The following is a 17,290-nucleotide window of genomic DNA, read 5'->3' as shown; positions in this document are numbered from 1 at the left end:
AAGGCTCTCCTGCAATTTTTCATAATCTGTATATTTTATATATGTATTTTTTTAACCTCTCATATATATTCCATCCCAGTACAGATCCCTCGAATACTCCAGTACTTACTTTTCCCCATTGAGCAAATTGACCATTTAGCCCAGCTCTCTGTAGTGTACTTTTAACAAGTAGTAAAGTATATTTAGCGCATTGTATTCTATCAGGAATACAATGCCCTAAATTTCTTCAGGAGTATCTCATTAGTGACTTCATCTGAAATTTCTGAAAATATTCGACACAATATGGTGCTCATTTTCGAAGCACATAGACTTACAAAGTTCCATAGTAACCTATTGGCAGTCATTTATCGACCCCCTGATAAAGCTCTTTCATCCTTTCTCACTGACTTTGACGCCTGGCTTTCCTTCTTTCTTGAACCTACATCCCCCTCCATTATCCTTGGTGACTTTAATATCCACGTTGATGATTCCTCTAACTTCCTCCCAATTCCTTGCCTTAACGTCCTCATTCAATCTTCAGCTATGTTCCTCTGCTCCTACCCACCAAAATGGTCACTGTCTCGACCTTATTCTCTCCTTCAACTGCTTCCCCTCCAGCTTCTGTTCCTCAGCTCTCCCCCTTTCTGACCATCACCTATTAACCTTCACACTTAAGCACCCTCCTCCCCAGTCCCACCCAATCTCAACCCCCACATCTAGGAATCTTCAAGCTATTGACCCCCTTACTCTGTCCTCTTGTGTCTCTAACCTTTTCTGTTCCACAACTCCATCTAAATCTGTCAATGAAGCCGTTTCTTCCTATGACACTATTCTCTCCTCTGCTGTAGACACTCTTGCCCCTGCCATCCCCCGTCCTACTAGACGTACCAAACCCCAGCCCTGGCTAACCCCTAAAATCCGCCACTTTCATTCCTGTGCCTGCGCTGCTGAACGTTCTTGGCTTAAATCCCGCACCCTTGCCAACTTCATTCATTTCAAATTCATGCTTAACTGCTTCCAGTCTGCCCTTTCGCAGGCCAAACAAGACTACTTCACCCAGTTGACAAATTCCCTTGGCTCTAACCCTCGACTTCTCTTCGCCAGACTGAACTCTCTTCTCAAAGTGCCTCCGTCCCCAATTCCCCCTTCTCTTTCTCCTCAGATCCTAGCTGAGCACTTCCACGATAAAATCTGTAAGATTAACCTTGAATTTTCATCCAAACCCTCCCCACCTCTCTCTCCCTTAATCCGTACCCCCTACTCTCCTTCCTCTCCTTCTTTTTCCTCCTCCTCTGAAGTTTCTACTGAAGAAACTAGCCGCCTTCTTTCCTTCTCTATATGTACTACCTGTTCATCTGATCCCATCCCCAGTCATCTACTTAGCATTATCTCTCCTACTATCATCCCTGTCATCTGTCACATCCTTAATCTCTCACTCTCCATGTCAGCTGTTCCTATGGCCTCAAACATGCTGTTGTCACTCCACTCCTTAAAAAACCCTCACTTGACCCTACCTGTCCCTCCAACTATCACCCCATCTCCCTTCTTCTTTTCCTCTCCAAATTACTTGAGCACTCTGTTCACTGCTGCTGTCTTGATTTCCTTTCTTCTCGACCTGTTCTTGACCCACTCCAATCTGGTTTCCACCCTCTTCACTCTACTGAAACTGCACTTACCAAAGTCTCTAATGACCTGCTGCTGGCTAAATCCAGAGGTCTATATTCTATTCACATCCTTCTTGACCTATCTGCTGCTTTCGACACTGTTGACCACACCATACTCCTTGATACGCTATCCTCAATTGGATTCCAGGGCCCTGTTCTTTCCTGGTTCTCTTACCTCTCACTTCGCACTTTCAGTGTTCACTCTGGCAGTTCCTCTTCAACTTCCATCTCGCTTTCAGTTTGTGTCCCCCAGGGTTCTGTCCTTGGACCCCTCCTTTTCTCCATCTATACCTCTTCCCTTGGTACCCTGATTTCATCTCATGGCTTTCAATACCATCTTTATGCAGATGACTCTCAGATCTACATCTCCACCCCTGAAATCTCAACCGTAATCCAGGACAAAATCTCATCCTGCTTGTCTGACATTGCTACTTGGATGTCTCAATGCCATCTGAAACTAAACATGACTAAAACTGAACTTCTAATTTTTCCCCCTAAATCCACCTCCCCTCTTCCCCCATTCTCTATCTCTGTTAATGGCTCTCACATCCTCCCTGTCTCCTTGGCTCGTAACCTTGGAGTCATCTTTGATTCCTCTCTCTCCTTCTCTGCACATATTCAACAGATCGCAAAAACCTGTCGTTTCTTTATCTACAATATTAGCAAAATCCGCCCCTACCTTTCTGAATACGCTACCAGAACCCTTGTCACCTCTCGTTTGGATTATTGCAATTTACTTCTCACTGGTCTTCCTCTTAGCCATCTCTCTCCTCTCCAGTCTGTCCAAAATTCTGCAGCACGACTTATTTTCCGCCAAAATCGTTATACCCACCACACTAGCCCACTCCTCAAGTCACTTCACTGGCTCCCTGTCCGCTTCCGCATACAATTCAAACTTCTCTTACTGACCTTTAAATGCATCCATTCTGTAGCTCCCCATTACCTCTCCACTCTCATCTCTCCCTACATTCCTCCCTGTGAACTCCGCTCACTGGACAAATCTCTCTTGTCGTCCCCTTTCTCCTCCACTGCTAACTCCAGACTTCGTTCCTTTTCCCTCGCGGCACCCTATGCCTTGAATAGACTTCCTGAGCCTGTACATCTAGCTCCATCTCTACCTGTTTTCAAATATATGCTGAAAACCCACCTTTTCACCACTGCTTTTGGCTCCTAGCTACTACTCATTTGCCTCCCCTTGTTCCTTCTCACCCAATACTTCCCGCACCCTTAATTGTCTTGACTTAATTGTCTTAATTACCTTAAGTACATAAGTACATAAGTAGTGCCATACTGGGAAAGACCAAAGGTCCATCTAGCCCAGCATCCTGTCACCGACAGTGGCCAATCCAGGTCAAGGGCACCTGGCACGCTCCCCAAACGTAAAAACATTCCAGACAAGTTATACCTAAAAATGAGGAATTTTTCCAGTCCATTTAATAGCGGTCTATGGACTTGTCCTTTAGGAATCTATCTAACCCCTTTTTAAACTCCGTCAAGCTAACCGCCCGTACCACGTTCTCCGGCAATGAATTCCAGAGTCTAATTACACGTTGGGTGAAGAAAAATTTTCTCCGATTCGTTTTAAATTTACCACACTGTAGCTTCAACTCATGCCCTCTAGTCCTAGTATTTTTGGATAGCGTGAACAGTCGCTTCACATCCACCCGATCCATTCCACTCATTATTTTATACACTTCTATCATATCTCCCCTCAGCCGTCTCTTCTCCAAGCTGAAAAGCCCTAGCCTTCTCAGCCTCTCTTCATAGGAAAGTCGTCCCATCCCCACTATCATTTTCGTCGCCCTTCGCTGTACCTTTTCCAATTCTACTATATCTTTTTTGAGATACGGAGACCAGTACTGAACACAATACTCCAGGTGCGGTCGCACCATGGAGCGATACAACGGCATTATAACATCCGCACACCTGGACTCCATACCCTTCTTAATAACACCCAACATTCTATTCGCTTTCCTAGCCGCAGCAGCACACTGAGCAGAAGGTTTCAGCGTATCATCGACGACGACACCCAGATCCCTTTCTTGATCCGTAACTCCTAACGCGGAACCTTGCAAGACGTAGCTATAATTCGGGTTCCTCTTACCCACATGCATCACTTTGCACTTGTCAACATTGAACTTCATCTGCCACTTGCACGCCCATTCTCCCAGTCTCGCAAGGTCCTCCTGTAATCGTTCACATTCCTCCTGCGACTTGACGACCCTGAATAATTTTGTGTCATCGGCGAATTTAATTACCTCACTAGTTATTCCCATCTCTAGGTCATTTATAAATACATTAAAAAGCAACGGACCCAGCACAGACCCCTGCGGGACCCCACTAACTACCCTCCTCCACTGAGAATACTGGCCACGCAATCCTACTCTCTGCTTCCTATCTTTCAACCAGTTCTTAATCCATAATAATACCCTACCTCCGATTCCATGACTCTGCAATTTCTTCAGGAGTCTTTCGTGCGGCACTTTGTCAAACGCCTTCTGAAAATCCAGATATACAATATCAACCGGCTCCCCATTGTCCACATGTTTGCTTACCCCCTCAAAAAAATGCATTAGATTGGTGAGGCAAGACTTCCCTTCACTAAATCCGTGCTGACTTTGTCTCATCAGTCCATGTTTTTGTATATGCTCTGCAATTTTATTAATAATAGCCTCCACCATCTTGCCCGGCACCGACGTCAGACTCACCGGTCTATAATTTCCCGGATCTCCTCTGGAACCTTTCTTAAAAATCGGAGTAACATTGGCTACCCTCCAGTCTTCCGGTATTACACTCGATTTTAGGGACAGATTGCATATTTCTAACAGTAGCTCCGCAAGTTCATTTTTTAGTTCTATTAATACTCTGGGATGAATACCATCAGGTCCCGGTGATTTACTACTCTTCAGCTTGCTGAACTGACCCATTACATCCTCCAAGGTTACAGAGAATTTGTTTAGTTTCTCCGACTCCCCCGCTTCAAATATTCTTTCCGGCACCGGTGTCCCCCCCAAATCCTCCTCGGTGAAGACCGAAGCAAAGAATTCATTTAATTTCTCCGCTACGGCTTTGTCTTCCTTGATCGCCCCTTTAACACCATTTTCGTCCAGCGGCCCAACCGACTCTTTGGCCGGTTTCCTGCTTTTAATGTATCTAAAAAAGTTTTTACTATGTATTTTTGCTTCCAACGCTAATTTCTTCTCAAAGTCCTTTTTTGCCCTCCTTATCTCCGCTTTGCATTTGGCTTGGCATTCCTTATGATCTATCCTGTTACTTTCAGTTGGTTTTCTTCTCCACTTTCTGAAGGATTGTTTTTTGGCTCTAATGATTTCCTTTATCTTACTGTTTAGCCACGCCGGCTGACGTTTAGTCTTTTTTCCCTTTTTTCTAATACGTGGAATATATTTGTCCTGAACCTCCAGGATGGTGTTTTTAAACAGCATCCACGCCTGATGCAAGTTTTTTACTCTGCGAGCTGCTCCTTTCAGTCTTTTTTTCACCATTTTTCTCATTTTGTCGTAATCACCCTTTCTATAGTTAAACGCTAGCGTACTTGATTTCCTAGTTTCACTTCCTTCAATGCCAATATCAAAACCGATCATATTATGATCACTGTTATCAAGCGGCCCTCGTATCGTTACCCCCTGCACTAGATCATGAGCACCACTAAGGACTAAGTCTAGTATTTTTCCTTCTCTTGTCGGCTCCTGAACTAGCTGTTCCATGAAGCTGTCCTTGATTTCATCAAGAAATCTTATGTCCCTTGCGTGTACAGATGTTACATTACCCCAGTCTATATGCGGGTAATTGAAATCCCCCATTATTATTGTGTTGCCCAGTTTGTTTGCGTCCCTGATTTCCTTTAACATTTCCGCATCCGTCTGTTCGTCCTGTCCAGGCGGACGGTAGTACACTCCTATCACTATCCTTTTCCCCTTTGCACATGGAATTTCAATCCACAGTGATTCCAAGGAGTGTTTTGCTTCCTGCAGAATTTTCAATCTATTTGATTCAAGGCTCTCGTTAATATACAATGCTACCCCTCCACCAATCCGATTCACCCTATCACTACGATATAATTTGTACCCCGGTATGACAGTGTCCCACTGGTTATCCTCCTTCCACCAGGTCTCAGAGATGCCTATTATATCTAATTTTTCATTTAGTGCAATATATTCTAACTCCCCCATCTTATTTCTTAGGCTCCTGGCATTCGCATATAGACATTTCAAACTATGTTTGTTGTTCCTAAGTACATCATGCTTAGTACTTGACAGTATTAATTGGCAATCTTTTGTCTGATTTTTATTGTTATTTAAAGATACCCGATCTACTACAATCTCTTTTGCAACCTCACTATCAGGATACTCTATCTTCCCTGTTATGGTGATATCTTTGAAAGATACCTTATCCCGAACCATGCTCTTTTGAGCGACTGTCGGCCTTCCCCCCATTTCTAGTTTAAAAGCTGCTCTATCTCCTTCTTAAACGCCGATGCCAGCAGCCTGGTCCCACTCTGGTTAAGATGGAGCCCATCCTTTCGGAATAGGCTCCCCCTTCCCCAGAATGTTGCCCAGTTCCTAACAAATCTAAAGCCCTCCTCCCTGCACCATCGTCTCATCCACGCATTGAGACTCTGGAGCTCTGCCTGTCTCTTGGGCCCTTAATTGACATCGCCCTTAATTGTCTTGTCTATCTGTATTACTTTTTAGATTGTAAGCTCTATTGAGCAGGGACTATGTCAGGTGTTCAGCGCTGCGTGCGTCTAGTAGTGCTATACAAATGTTAATAATAATAAGTGCTTTGAAAATGAGCCCCATAGTAACCTATGTAATTTGTAAGTCTATGTGCTTTGAAAGTGAGCCTCTGTATCAACCAGCTCACCTTTTTATCTACTTATTTATTTATGCCTTAAAAAGTATAGCAGATTTAATATCAGTTTGTTCTTTATAATAGTTTGTACTAGTTTGCTATGCACTGATATCAGGCTCACTGATCTGTAGTTTTCCTGAATCACACCGAGAACCCATTTTAAACACAGATGTTGTATTGTCCACCTTTCATTCTTAAGGTGTGGTGGTTTTAATGATAGATTACAAATTACTAATCAGTCTCCAGTTTATTTCTTTCAGTACTCTGGGGTGTATATTATTTGGTCCAGGTGATTTGCTACTCTTTAGTTAATTGATTGTCCCTATTAGAACTTTCAGGTCCACTGAAATTTGTTTTTCTGATTGATCACCATGAGTATCTCCTCGGTAAAGAATGAAAGAAAGAATCGTATTTATTTTGTCCACTATGATCTTCTGCTTCCTGGTTGCCCCTGATGATTTGCCTGACTCCCTAGGCTGCAGGGCTGAGGGTTGAGTCTTTGGCTGAGAGTCTGCGGGTCTTTGCTTAGTCATGTGCAGAGCAACTTTGCCCCTTGGGACACCAGCTATAGTCTACATGTTTCTTGGCAACCCCTGGTGTATTTCTGGACAATTGACTGATTTCAAGTGGAAATGGATTCACATGGCAACATCCATGATTGATGATTTTTCTTAGAGAACCTAGGCTGGGTAGTGAACTATGCCAAGAGCTATTTAATTGCTCTCAAGTCTTAGAGTGGTCCAGTGGTCACACTTCTTCTCCCATCTCATGCTGACATGTGGACCAGCCATTTCTCTGGCATATGTGGAGGTTTGGAGACTGTTCCAGCAATTAATAAGAGCCTTTCTCTTTGGCACCTTTTTTTCTCTGGAATTCTTTCCCCCTTGATATTTGTTCAAAGCTTTCTTATTTTTGGTTTGGGATCTTGTGAAGGCTCATTTATTTATATAAGCTTTCCATAATTAGACATATTTGACCTGCATAGTTCCTGGCCTTGTGTTTGCGTTGGCGGCAGCAGCTTTTGATGGACCTCCTGGATTTTTTGGAGACTGTTCAAGCAATTAATAAGCTCTACAGTCAATCCTTCTTCCTCAGAAATCTTGTTTGCCTGCCCCATGCTTTCTTGAATTCAGATAGTCATAGTGTCCACCATCTCTGCCATCTGGAGACCGTATCATGCTAAGGATGTAAAAACACTAGAAGTGGTCCAGAGGAAGGCAGCAAAATTAATATGGGGCTTGTGCCATAAGATGTATGAGAAGATTAGAAGCCCTAAATATGGAAAGAAGGGACAAAGCTGATGATACAGACGTTTAAATACTTGGAAGAGGAAATGATAAAACTAGAGGACAAGCTGAGGTTGCTGGGTGGTAGGAGTAATGCCAGGAAATTCTTTTTCATGGAGAGGGTGGTCAATGCCTGGAATGCCCTCCCAAGGGAGGTGGTAGAGACAAAAACAATGATGGAATTTACAAAGGCGTGGGTTGAGCACAGAGGAACTCTATTTAGAAAATAGTTGGTAGAAAACAAAAATAAATTAAAACAAAAACCTTAACTGGCTATTCCTGTTGTAAAGAACTAAGACCGGTGCCAGGCAGACTTTGTAGGTCTGTGTCTGTATATGGCAATCTGGTTTATGATAAGCTGGAAAGGACTTCAGTGGCAACTTAGTAGCTGGAATCAAAGACAGTTCTGGGTAGCCTTTTATGGTCTAGGTTTCACAAATGACAAGACGGATTTGGATAGGCTGGAGTGGACTTTGATGGCAACTCCAGTAGATGGAACATAAGGATAGAGACTAGTGGACTTCTACAGTCTATGTCCCAGAAATGCCAAAGAAAGACTAGTGATAAAGTTTATAATATCGCATTCATTGTTGATTTTTAATCATGAGTTGGTAATGAGTGTGACTATTGGTCACTGGATGGTTCAGGTCTTTATCTGCCGTCACTTACTATGTTACTGTCTGCTCCCTTCCCTTCTCCTGGAACCTGGCTGCCACCGAGACAGGATGAAGGAACTAGAGAAGGGAGTAAATGCTTTTGTCGGCCTTTCCTCCTTTCTCACAACCAGTAGCAATGGATGAAAGAAGAGGAATCAAAAGTTAGAGCTATTGGGAAAGAAGTGCAGTCAATTAACTCCCTGCTGCAGCAACCCTGTCTTCTTTTCCTCCAAGCCTGCCTACTGCTCAAAATAGAGGGGTCTTTCTTATTTGCTTTCCAGGTGGAAGGGACTAGAAATCATTGCGCTGTCAAGACATGGGGTCCAGCGAACAGATGTGGGGAGGAGGAAGTCGCCAAAAGGCCTAGTCAAGCCATACTGATTTTTAGGGAAGGAAGGGAGGGGAATGTTGAAGTGTGTGCTGCTTTTTTTTTTTTTTGGGGGGGGGGGGGAATAGTGTGAAAAGTGACGTGTTGGGAGGGGTGGATAGTGTGATAAGTGACAGGTGAGGGGACTGTTCAGGAAGTAGCGTTTGTAGAAAAGGATATGGTGCATCAGTGGGTGAATACTTCTGGGGGCAGTGGCATGAAAAAGGATTAAACCTGGGGGAATTGAGAATTGGGGGGGGGATTCTGAGGGGCTGGAAAAAAAAACAGAGTGATAGGTGAGACAAAGGCAGAAGTAGAATTTGTGATAGAGCTTGAGACTATAAAGAAGGAGAAAGCAGGTAACAGAGCTGGAAGTTGTGATGGGGAGGGGTGAGAATGAAAGCCACAGGTCTGATGAGGATGAAAGAGGAGGTAGAGAGCCAGAAATGGTGATTAGATGGGGGGAAATGATTAAAGACTGAGAGACAGATGGGGGAGTGGGTAGGTATGCTGGACATAAGGAATGGGTGAGGTGGGTAAAGGGAGGGAAAAAGAGGGTGGGCAAGTGGAAAGAGGAAATTAGAAGGTACTGGCAAGGCAAACTAGCACGAGGGCTGGAGCCACCAAATCCCTGTAATTCTTGAGGATGGGTTATGTATTAGTTCCATTGAGCCTCTGTTGTTCTGGTGCAAAGTGTTGGGCTGGCTAAGCTATCATCTTTCTTGTGGAGGGAGGGGGTTATGAATAGAGTTTGAAGGAAGAGGGAGGACTGATAGAGAATACCTTGATTATACTTTATGCTTTTCAAACATGCATCGGTACAAGGCAGATTATAGCAATTAAAAACAATAATTAAAAGATATCAGTAATAAAACATCAGTAAAATAACAACCTAGTTTAAACCAAAACACATTTGAGCGTTTGTTCATTTACTCTCTTGCTTCAGATCCATAAACAGTGAACCCCCTTTATCTATTTTCTCTTACAGTCCAGATATCTCCCATAGTCAACTTTTCTGAAACTTTTCTCGATTAATGTTCAAAAATACAAAATAACCAGTTCTTTTAGCTTTTTATGAAACACCATAATCTTTTAATTTATGTTTAAATAGCCAATTCCAAAATGCAAGTTCGGAACTTATGAAGGTGCAATATGAGACAAGGAAGGATTGAAAGGAAAGAGAGGGATTGAGGGGGAGATACTGGTTCCTTGGCTCTTTCTGGATGAAAGGTTGGTCATTCTTGGCACATGAATGTTTATGGTGATTCCTTCAGTAGAACACACACATGATTGGTGACTGAGAGAATAGCATCAAAACATTGGCAGCCCTACAGAAGAGATTTTTCTCATAGTAAAACACATTTGGAGAAATTGCCACCGAGATTAAAACATCAGCCTGTTTTTCACCTTTGGCAAAAATAAGCTGTGCTATATTTGTATAAAATGAAAAACTATGAACAGATCATATGAGTATCAGAAAAACGGGCTTGTGAATGATCAGCACTTTAGCACATGAAGGAGGATATATAATGGTATACAACTTTCTTTTACTCAAAGCATAATGGTCTTTGTTTGGAAGATGTGCCTGGAGGCTCTGAGTTTTTAACACTTAATGTGGACTTAAATGTTTGAATGCTGCCTGTGAGCATATTTTGTGTTTAAGTTTGAATGTTTGGTTTTAGGCACATGAAGCCTCTCACCATCACCACCACCATCACCATCAACAGCAGACAGCTCAGAACAGCCTGCTGCCACTCCTGGGTTCTCCCATTGAGCCTATTGACCAGAAACCCATACTGCCCATACCTATAACTCAGAAACCGCAGCCGCCAGCAGAACCAATTAAGGAAATGGTCGTGGTGAAAAAGGAGAAACCCAAAACCTCTTTTGTGTGTACCTATTGCAACAAAGCGTTCAGGGACAGTTACCATTTAAGACGCCACGAGTCCTGCCATACTGGAATAAAATTAGTGTCCCAACCAAAGAAAACACCCACAACGGTGGTACCCCTTATGTCAACTCTTGCTGGGGACAACAGCAGAACTTCATTGGTGTCAACTATTGCAGGAATCCTGTCGACTGTCACTACATCTTCTTCAGCTACTAATCCTAGCAGCAGCAGCAGTACTAGTATTACAAGCACCCCAGCCACCATGCCTGTGACACAGACCGTGAAGAAGCCCAGCAAACCAGTGAAAAAGAATCATCCATGTGAGATGTGTGGGAAGGCATTCCGTGATGTATACCATCTCAATCGGCACAAGCTGTCTCACTCAGATGAAAAGCCGTTTGAATGTCATATTTGCAATCAACGCTTCAAGAGAAAGGACCGTATGACCTACCATGTGAGATCTCATGAGGGAGGCATAACCAAACCATACACCTGCAGTGTTTGTGGAAAAGGCTTCTCCAGGTAACAATAAGTAAAAATATATATATTTATTATACATATTAGGCCAGGGGTGCTAAATGTCAGTCTTCGCAGGCTGCAACCTAGTCATGTTTTCAGGATTTCGCCAATAAATGTGCATGAAATCTATTTGCATGTACTGCTTCCATTGTATGCAGATAGATTCATACATATATTCCTTGGGGAAATCCTGAAAACCCAACTGGGTTGTGGCCCTCGAGGACTGACATTGAGAACCCATGCCTTAGGCTTTTTTATAAGATGGCATTGATAAGAACCTGCCTGTTTATCTTTTGTTATTGTTCTTGTGCTTTCTCTTTATACAGAGAGTTTACTTCATAGAAGTTATTTTTGGTGGTATTTTTATTTTGTTATGGGTGTAAATATCTATCTTTTACCTTTAATTTTTTTTAAATTTTAATTACTATAAAGCATCTTTCTCATGGGCATTCATAATCTGTTTGTATTGTATTTGAATGTTAGGTGAATGACACATGGTTTTGATGATGGACAGCCCAGCAATATCCTGTTTTAATTGGCTTTATAATGCTGGAAGTAGCTAGCAGGGTAGTTTTCTAAACCCTAAACACTTATTTCTTCCAGAGAGTGATACAAAAATAGAACTCGAAAAGGGAGATCTTAATTTTGTTATGTTGATCCAAGTTCATTGAAAAGTGTTTGTAATAGTATAGTTGCTTTTAATATTAAGCTAAACTTAAAAACAGGCTATTTTAATGCCAGGTTTTAAAACAATGTATTCAACATAATAAGAACTTCCTTGTCATCAGCAGCAGATGAATCCATTACGAATGGGTTGTGTCCACCTACCAGCAGGGGGAGATAGAGAACACTGAAAACTATAGTGCCTCCTGGACGGCTAGCTCCATCTGCCTCTCAGTATTTATTTATTTATTTTTCTGTTACATTTGTACCCCACGCTTTCCCACTCATGGCAGGTTCAATGCGGCTTACATGGGGCAATGGAGGGTTAAGTGACTTGCCCAGAATCACAAGGAGCTGCCTGTGCCTGAAGTGGGAATCGAACTCAGTTCCTCAGTTCCCCAGGACCAAAGTCCACCACCCTAACCACTAGGCCACTCCTCCACTCCTATCTCCCAGCAGGGTTGGACGCAGCTTATTCAGCTCCTTCAAGAATCTGCCTGGGGTGGCTCCTGTGCTTTTGCCAGTTGTAGCAGGGGTGTTGTGGCTATTGCAGCTCCACTTTAAAGGCACATAGGTTAGCCCTTTCCCTGCCTTACCCTTCCCCCTATGTGGATGCAGGCATATTGGTTCTTCGTTTCCCTGCCTTTCCCACTCTCCTGGACCTCCGGAGTGCCTCTGTAGCTGTTACCTCTAACTTTTCTCACAGCGTTAAAAAAAAAAAAAACACAACGCGCTTGTTAGCGTTGCGATTCTGAGGCTATCTTCTGTCTATGCAGCATGACCGGACCTCTGGGACTTGGTCTGTTCAGGTAAGAGCGTCTTGTAGCTCCTCCGGGGAGGGCCTGTGATCGGGGCGTTTTTGGCGCGAATCCGTCATTTTGAAATTTTCCGCCGTTTTTGGCGATGGCTGCAGAGGTTGTTAAGCGCTGTTCACATTGTGGCAAGCGCAGATCAGCAGCGGGATTCTGTAAATGTGCTCTTCAGACGTCAGGGCCGGCACAAGCATGGCGAACGATGTCTCTTCCTGCTCGGTGGAGCTGGCAGCGGGCGCCATCTAGGATGCGCCGCATGGCCCGATCCCTGCAGGAGCGGAGGGGTCTGAGGCCGGAGGGGAGTCTTGGAGGGAGGCTACCAGAGGAGCTGCTTGCCCCGGATTGGAACTGGGAGACCAGGGTGAGCCTTTCTCCCCTGAGTTTGTGTTGCTTTTATTTAAAGCGTTCATGTTAAAGAGGGCTCTGCCGCAGGTGTTTGACTCTGCGTTGCTACCTGGTTCCCCTCCGGTGGAGGCCGGCCCGGGATTGCCATCAGGCATTCTTTCCCCAGACAGTTGGCCGCATGACAAGCGTAGAAGGGTAAATTCCCCTTCAGTGGTCTGAGGAGCCAGAGGAAGGTGCCGGATTGCCACTGGATCCAGATGATCCCACCGCGGTTAGGATTTTCCACCGCGAGGAGCTGCCAGCGCTTATTTCTGACGCCTTGCAGGCCTTCTCTATTGAAGATCCTGTGCTTGGCGAGGCCTCCTCTGGTAATCCGAGGATGACAAGTACTAAGAAGCCTGCTGGAGCCTTTCCTTTGCATGACTCCATCCAAGAGCTTATTTTGGGTCAATGGGCTGACCCCGAGGTTCCTTTGAAAGTTGCCAGGGCAATGAGGCACTTATACCCTCTTAGTGAGGAGCACTTGGCACACTTGGCCGTGCCTAAGGTAGATCCCTAGTCTGTGACGAAGAAGACTACCCTCCCAGTAGAGGGAGGGGTCGCTCTGAAAGACATGCAGGACCGACGGCTGGAATCAGCAATGAAACGGTCCTTTGAAATTTCAGGCCTAGCCTTACGGGCGTCTGTGTGCAGTTGTTATGCTGCTCGAGCCTGCCTCATTTGGTTGCAACAGGCAGTGGAGGTGGCACCGCGAATGGAGTCGGCCTTGTCATTTTTGGCTGACACCCTTTATGATCTGGTCAGAGCCTCGGCTAAACAGATGTCTGTGGCGGTGGCCACTCGCTGCCTTCTATGGCTACGGCATTGGGCGGCTGACATGGCCTCTAAGCAAAGGTTGGTGAAGTTGCCCTTCCAGGGCCTTCTCCTATTTGGTGAGGAGTTGGAGAAAATTGTCAAGGGCCTGGGGGATGCTAAACCCCAGCGGTTACCCGAGGATAGGCCGCGGCCTTCTTCCAAGGGTCAGGCGGTTCCCTCCTCTTCCAGACCTCGCTTCCGTGAAGCTGGAAGGTACCGCCCGGGGCGTTCTGCTGGGTTTACTTCGCGTGCCCGTTTTCAGCAGAAGTACTCCTTTCGCTCGGACAAACGCTCCGCAGCGGCCGATTCAAGACCTGGAGTTCATGGGCGACCCTGTCAATGATGGTGCGCCGGCCCACTCCTCGATTCCTGCAGTTGGAGGACGTCTTTCCCTCTTTCTCAAGGAGTGGGTCAAGATTATCTCAGCTCAGTGGGTTTTGGACCTGATCAGAGACGGCTACAGATTGGAATTAACTGCCCCGGTGAGAGACATGTTTTTGGAGTCCCGATGTGGCACTGCCGTCAAATGGGCGGCGCGGTAGAGGAGACCTTGCAAGGCTTGTTGCACCTGGGAGCGGTGATCCCCGTGCCTCCTGCCGAACACGGCTGCGGTCGTTACTCCATTTATTTTGTGGTGCCGCGAAAAGGTAGGTCTTGTCGGCCCATTCTTGACTTGAAGAAAGTCAACGAGTCACTCAAAGTACGGCATTTCCACATGGAAACCCTGCGCTCCGTCATTGCGGCGGTACAGCCAGGAGAGTTTCTCACATATCTAGACCTGAAAGAAGCTTACTTGCACATTTCTATTTGGCCCCCGCACCAACGGTTTCTCCGGTTTGCGGTGTTGGGAAAACACTTTGTTTCGGGCCTTGCCTTTTGGCCTCGCCACAGCTCCCCGAACCTTTTCCAAGGTAATGGTGGTAGTAGCTGCCTTTCTCAGGTGAGAGGGTATCCGGGTTCACCCGTACCTCGACGACTGGCTCATCAGAGCGGACTCTGCAGAAGAGCGTCGTCATGTAACAGCTAGAGTGGTTTCAGTACTGCAATCTCTGGGCTGGGTCGTCAATATACCTAAAAGTCACCTGACCCCCCTCTCAATCTCTAGAGTATTTGGGGGTTCGGTTAGACGCGGCCTCGGGGTTGGTATTTTTACCTGAGCAAAGGCAGTGCAAGCTTCAGACCCAGGTCCGTCTGCTCCTGAGGATGCCTCGCCCGCGAGCTTGGGACATTGTCCAGCTCTTGGGGTCGATGATGGCCACCCTAGAAGTGGTGCCTTGGGCGAGAGCGCACATGAGACCGCTGCAGTGTTTCCTGCTACAATGTTGGTCTCCCATTTCCCAGGATTATCAGTGCAGACTCAGTTGGCTCCCTGCGGCCCGACTCAGCATGGAGTGGTGGCTCTCAGACAGCAAGCTGCAGCAAGGAATGCCGTTAGCGCTCCCCGACTGTTGCCTGGTGGTAACCGATGCCAGCCCTGAAGGGCTGGGGAGCTCATTGCCAGGAGAGGCATGCCCAGGGTCTGTGGACACTTGAAGAATCGAAGTGATCCATCAATCGCTTGGAGTTAAAAGCAATTTTACAGGCATTACTGGCCTTTCAATTGACCTTGGAGGGATTGGGTGTCAGAGTGCTGTCGGACAATACGATGGCAGTGGCCTACATAAATCGTCAAGGCGGAACGCAGTGCAGAGCACTGACCGCACAGGCCACTCAGATTTGCCACTGGGCCGAGCTGCATCTACAGTTCCTGTCAGCAGCTCATATTGCATGTCAGAGCAACGTGCAAGCCAATTATCTAAGCAGACACCACATCGACCCATCGGAGTGGGAGTTGGCAGACGAAATGTTCCTTCAACTCTGTGCCAAATGGGGAACGCTCGTAGCGGATCTGATGGTGTCAAACACAAATGCCAAAGTCACGTGCTTTTATAGCAGACGGAGAGATCCTCGCTCGACGGGGTTTGATGCCTTGGCTCAACCCTGGTTTCTGGGCCTCCTATATGTGTTCCCGCCTTGGCCCTTGATAGGGCGAGTACTCCGAATTCGGCTGCACCAGGGAGTGGTGATTCTCATTGCTCCGGATTGGCCCAGGCGGCCCTGGTATGCGGACCTCTGACGGATGCTGGTGGAGGCTCCTCTTCCTTTGCCTCTGGTACCGAACCTGTTGACGCAGGGCCCGGTAACCATGGAGGATCCCTGCCACTTTGGTCTTACGGTATGGCTTTTGAGAGGGCGCAATTGAGAGACAAGGGCTATTCTAACAAGGTCATCTCTACTCTCTTGCAGGCCCGCAAGCGGTCCACTTCCGTTGCGTATGCCCAGATTTGGCGCCAGTTTGAGGCTTGGTGTGTTTCAAAGGCGATCACACCCATGCGGGCTTCTGTCTCGCCGATTCTTGACTTTTTGCAGGATGGTGTACAAAAAGGCTTGGCCTATAATTCCCTGTGGGTGCAAGTGGCAGCATTGGCATGCTTTCGAGGGAAGGTCACTGACCTCTCCTTAGCTGCGCATCCAGACATTGCACGGTTTCTTAGAGGGGTGCTTTGGCTCCGTCCTCCCGTGCGGGCACCTTGTCCAGCTTGGAACCTGGGGCTGGTATTGAAGGATCTGCAGGGTTCGCCCTTCGAGCCGCTGCGGCGGGCTTCAAAGAAGGATATGACTTTAAAGGCAGTCTTCTTGGTAGCCATCACATCGGCGAGACGGGTGTCTGAGTTCCAGGCGCTGTCCTGTCGAGACCCATTTCTGCAATTTTCGGAGTCCGGAGTAACGGTACATACTGTGCCTTCCTTCCTGCCTAAGGTGGTTTCAGCGTTTCACCTAAACCAGCCTATTTTTCTGCCCTCCTTTTCTAGGGAGGAGTTTCCAGAATCCTTTGGGCAGTTGCACCTTTTGGATGTGCGCAGGACTCGGTTGCAGTACCTGCAAATGACTAATGTTTTCAGGACCTTGGATCATCTTTTTGTATTGTTATCAGGTCCTCGCAGAGGGTCTCCAGCGTCTAAAGCCACTATAGCCCGCTGGCTCAAAGAAGCTATTTTTTCTGCATATCTGTTGGCTGGCTGGCTTCCGCCTGACGCCTTTAAGGCACATTCCACAAGAGCGATTTCCTCTTCTTGGGCTGAAACTAGAGCACTCTCTCTTCATGAGAGATGTGGTGCGGCTACTTGGGTTTCGAAGCTCTCTTTTGCCTGACATTACAGGCTGGATATGGCTGCCAGGAGGGACGCGTGTTTTGGAGCACAAGCGCTGGCGCGTGGTGTGGCTTGTTCCCGCCCTATCTAGGGATTGCTTTGATACATCCCATTCATAATGGATTCATCTGCTGCTGATGACAAGGAAGGGAAAATTAGGTTCTTACCTTGGTAATTTTCTTTCCTTTAG

At 46.1% G+C, this 17,290-nt stretch overlaps 1 protein-coding gene across 1 annotated transcript in view; it reads left to right on the top strand.

The window, feature by feature from the left end:
• The window catches only part of VEZF1 (vascular endothelial zinc finger 1), a 124,261-nt gene that overhangs the window by 40,620 nt on the left and 66,351 nt on the right, over positions 1–17,290 (top strand). The window contains exon 2 of the mRNA XM_030222125.1: positions 10,507–11,237. Within this exon, the coding sequence (XP_030077985.1) occupies positions 10,507–11,237 (731 nt within the window). The remainder of the gene's footprint in view (positions 1–10,506; positions 11,238–17,290) is intronic.

The sequence above is a fragment of the Microcaecilia unicolor genome, chromosome 13 (genome assembly GCF_901765095.1).
Source record: "Microcaecilia unicolor chromosome 13, aMicUni1.1, whole genome shotgun sequence".
Lineage (NCBI taxonomy): Eukaryota > Metazoa > Chordata > Amphibia > Gymnophiona > Siphonopidae > Microcaecilia > Microcaecilia unicolor.
The sequence above is the reverse complement of the archived record's forward strand: the minus strand, read 5'-3'. Positions and strand labels throughout refer to the sequence as shown.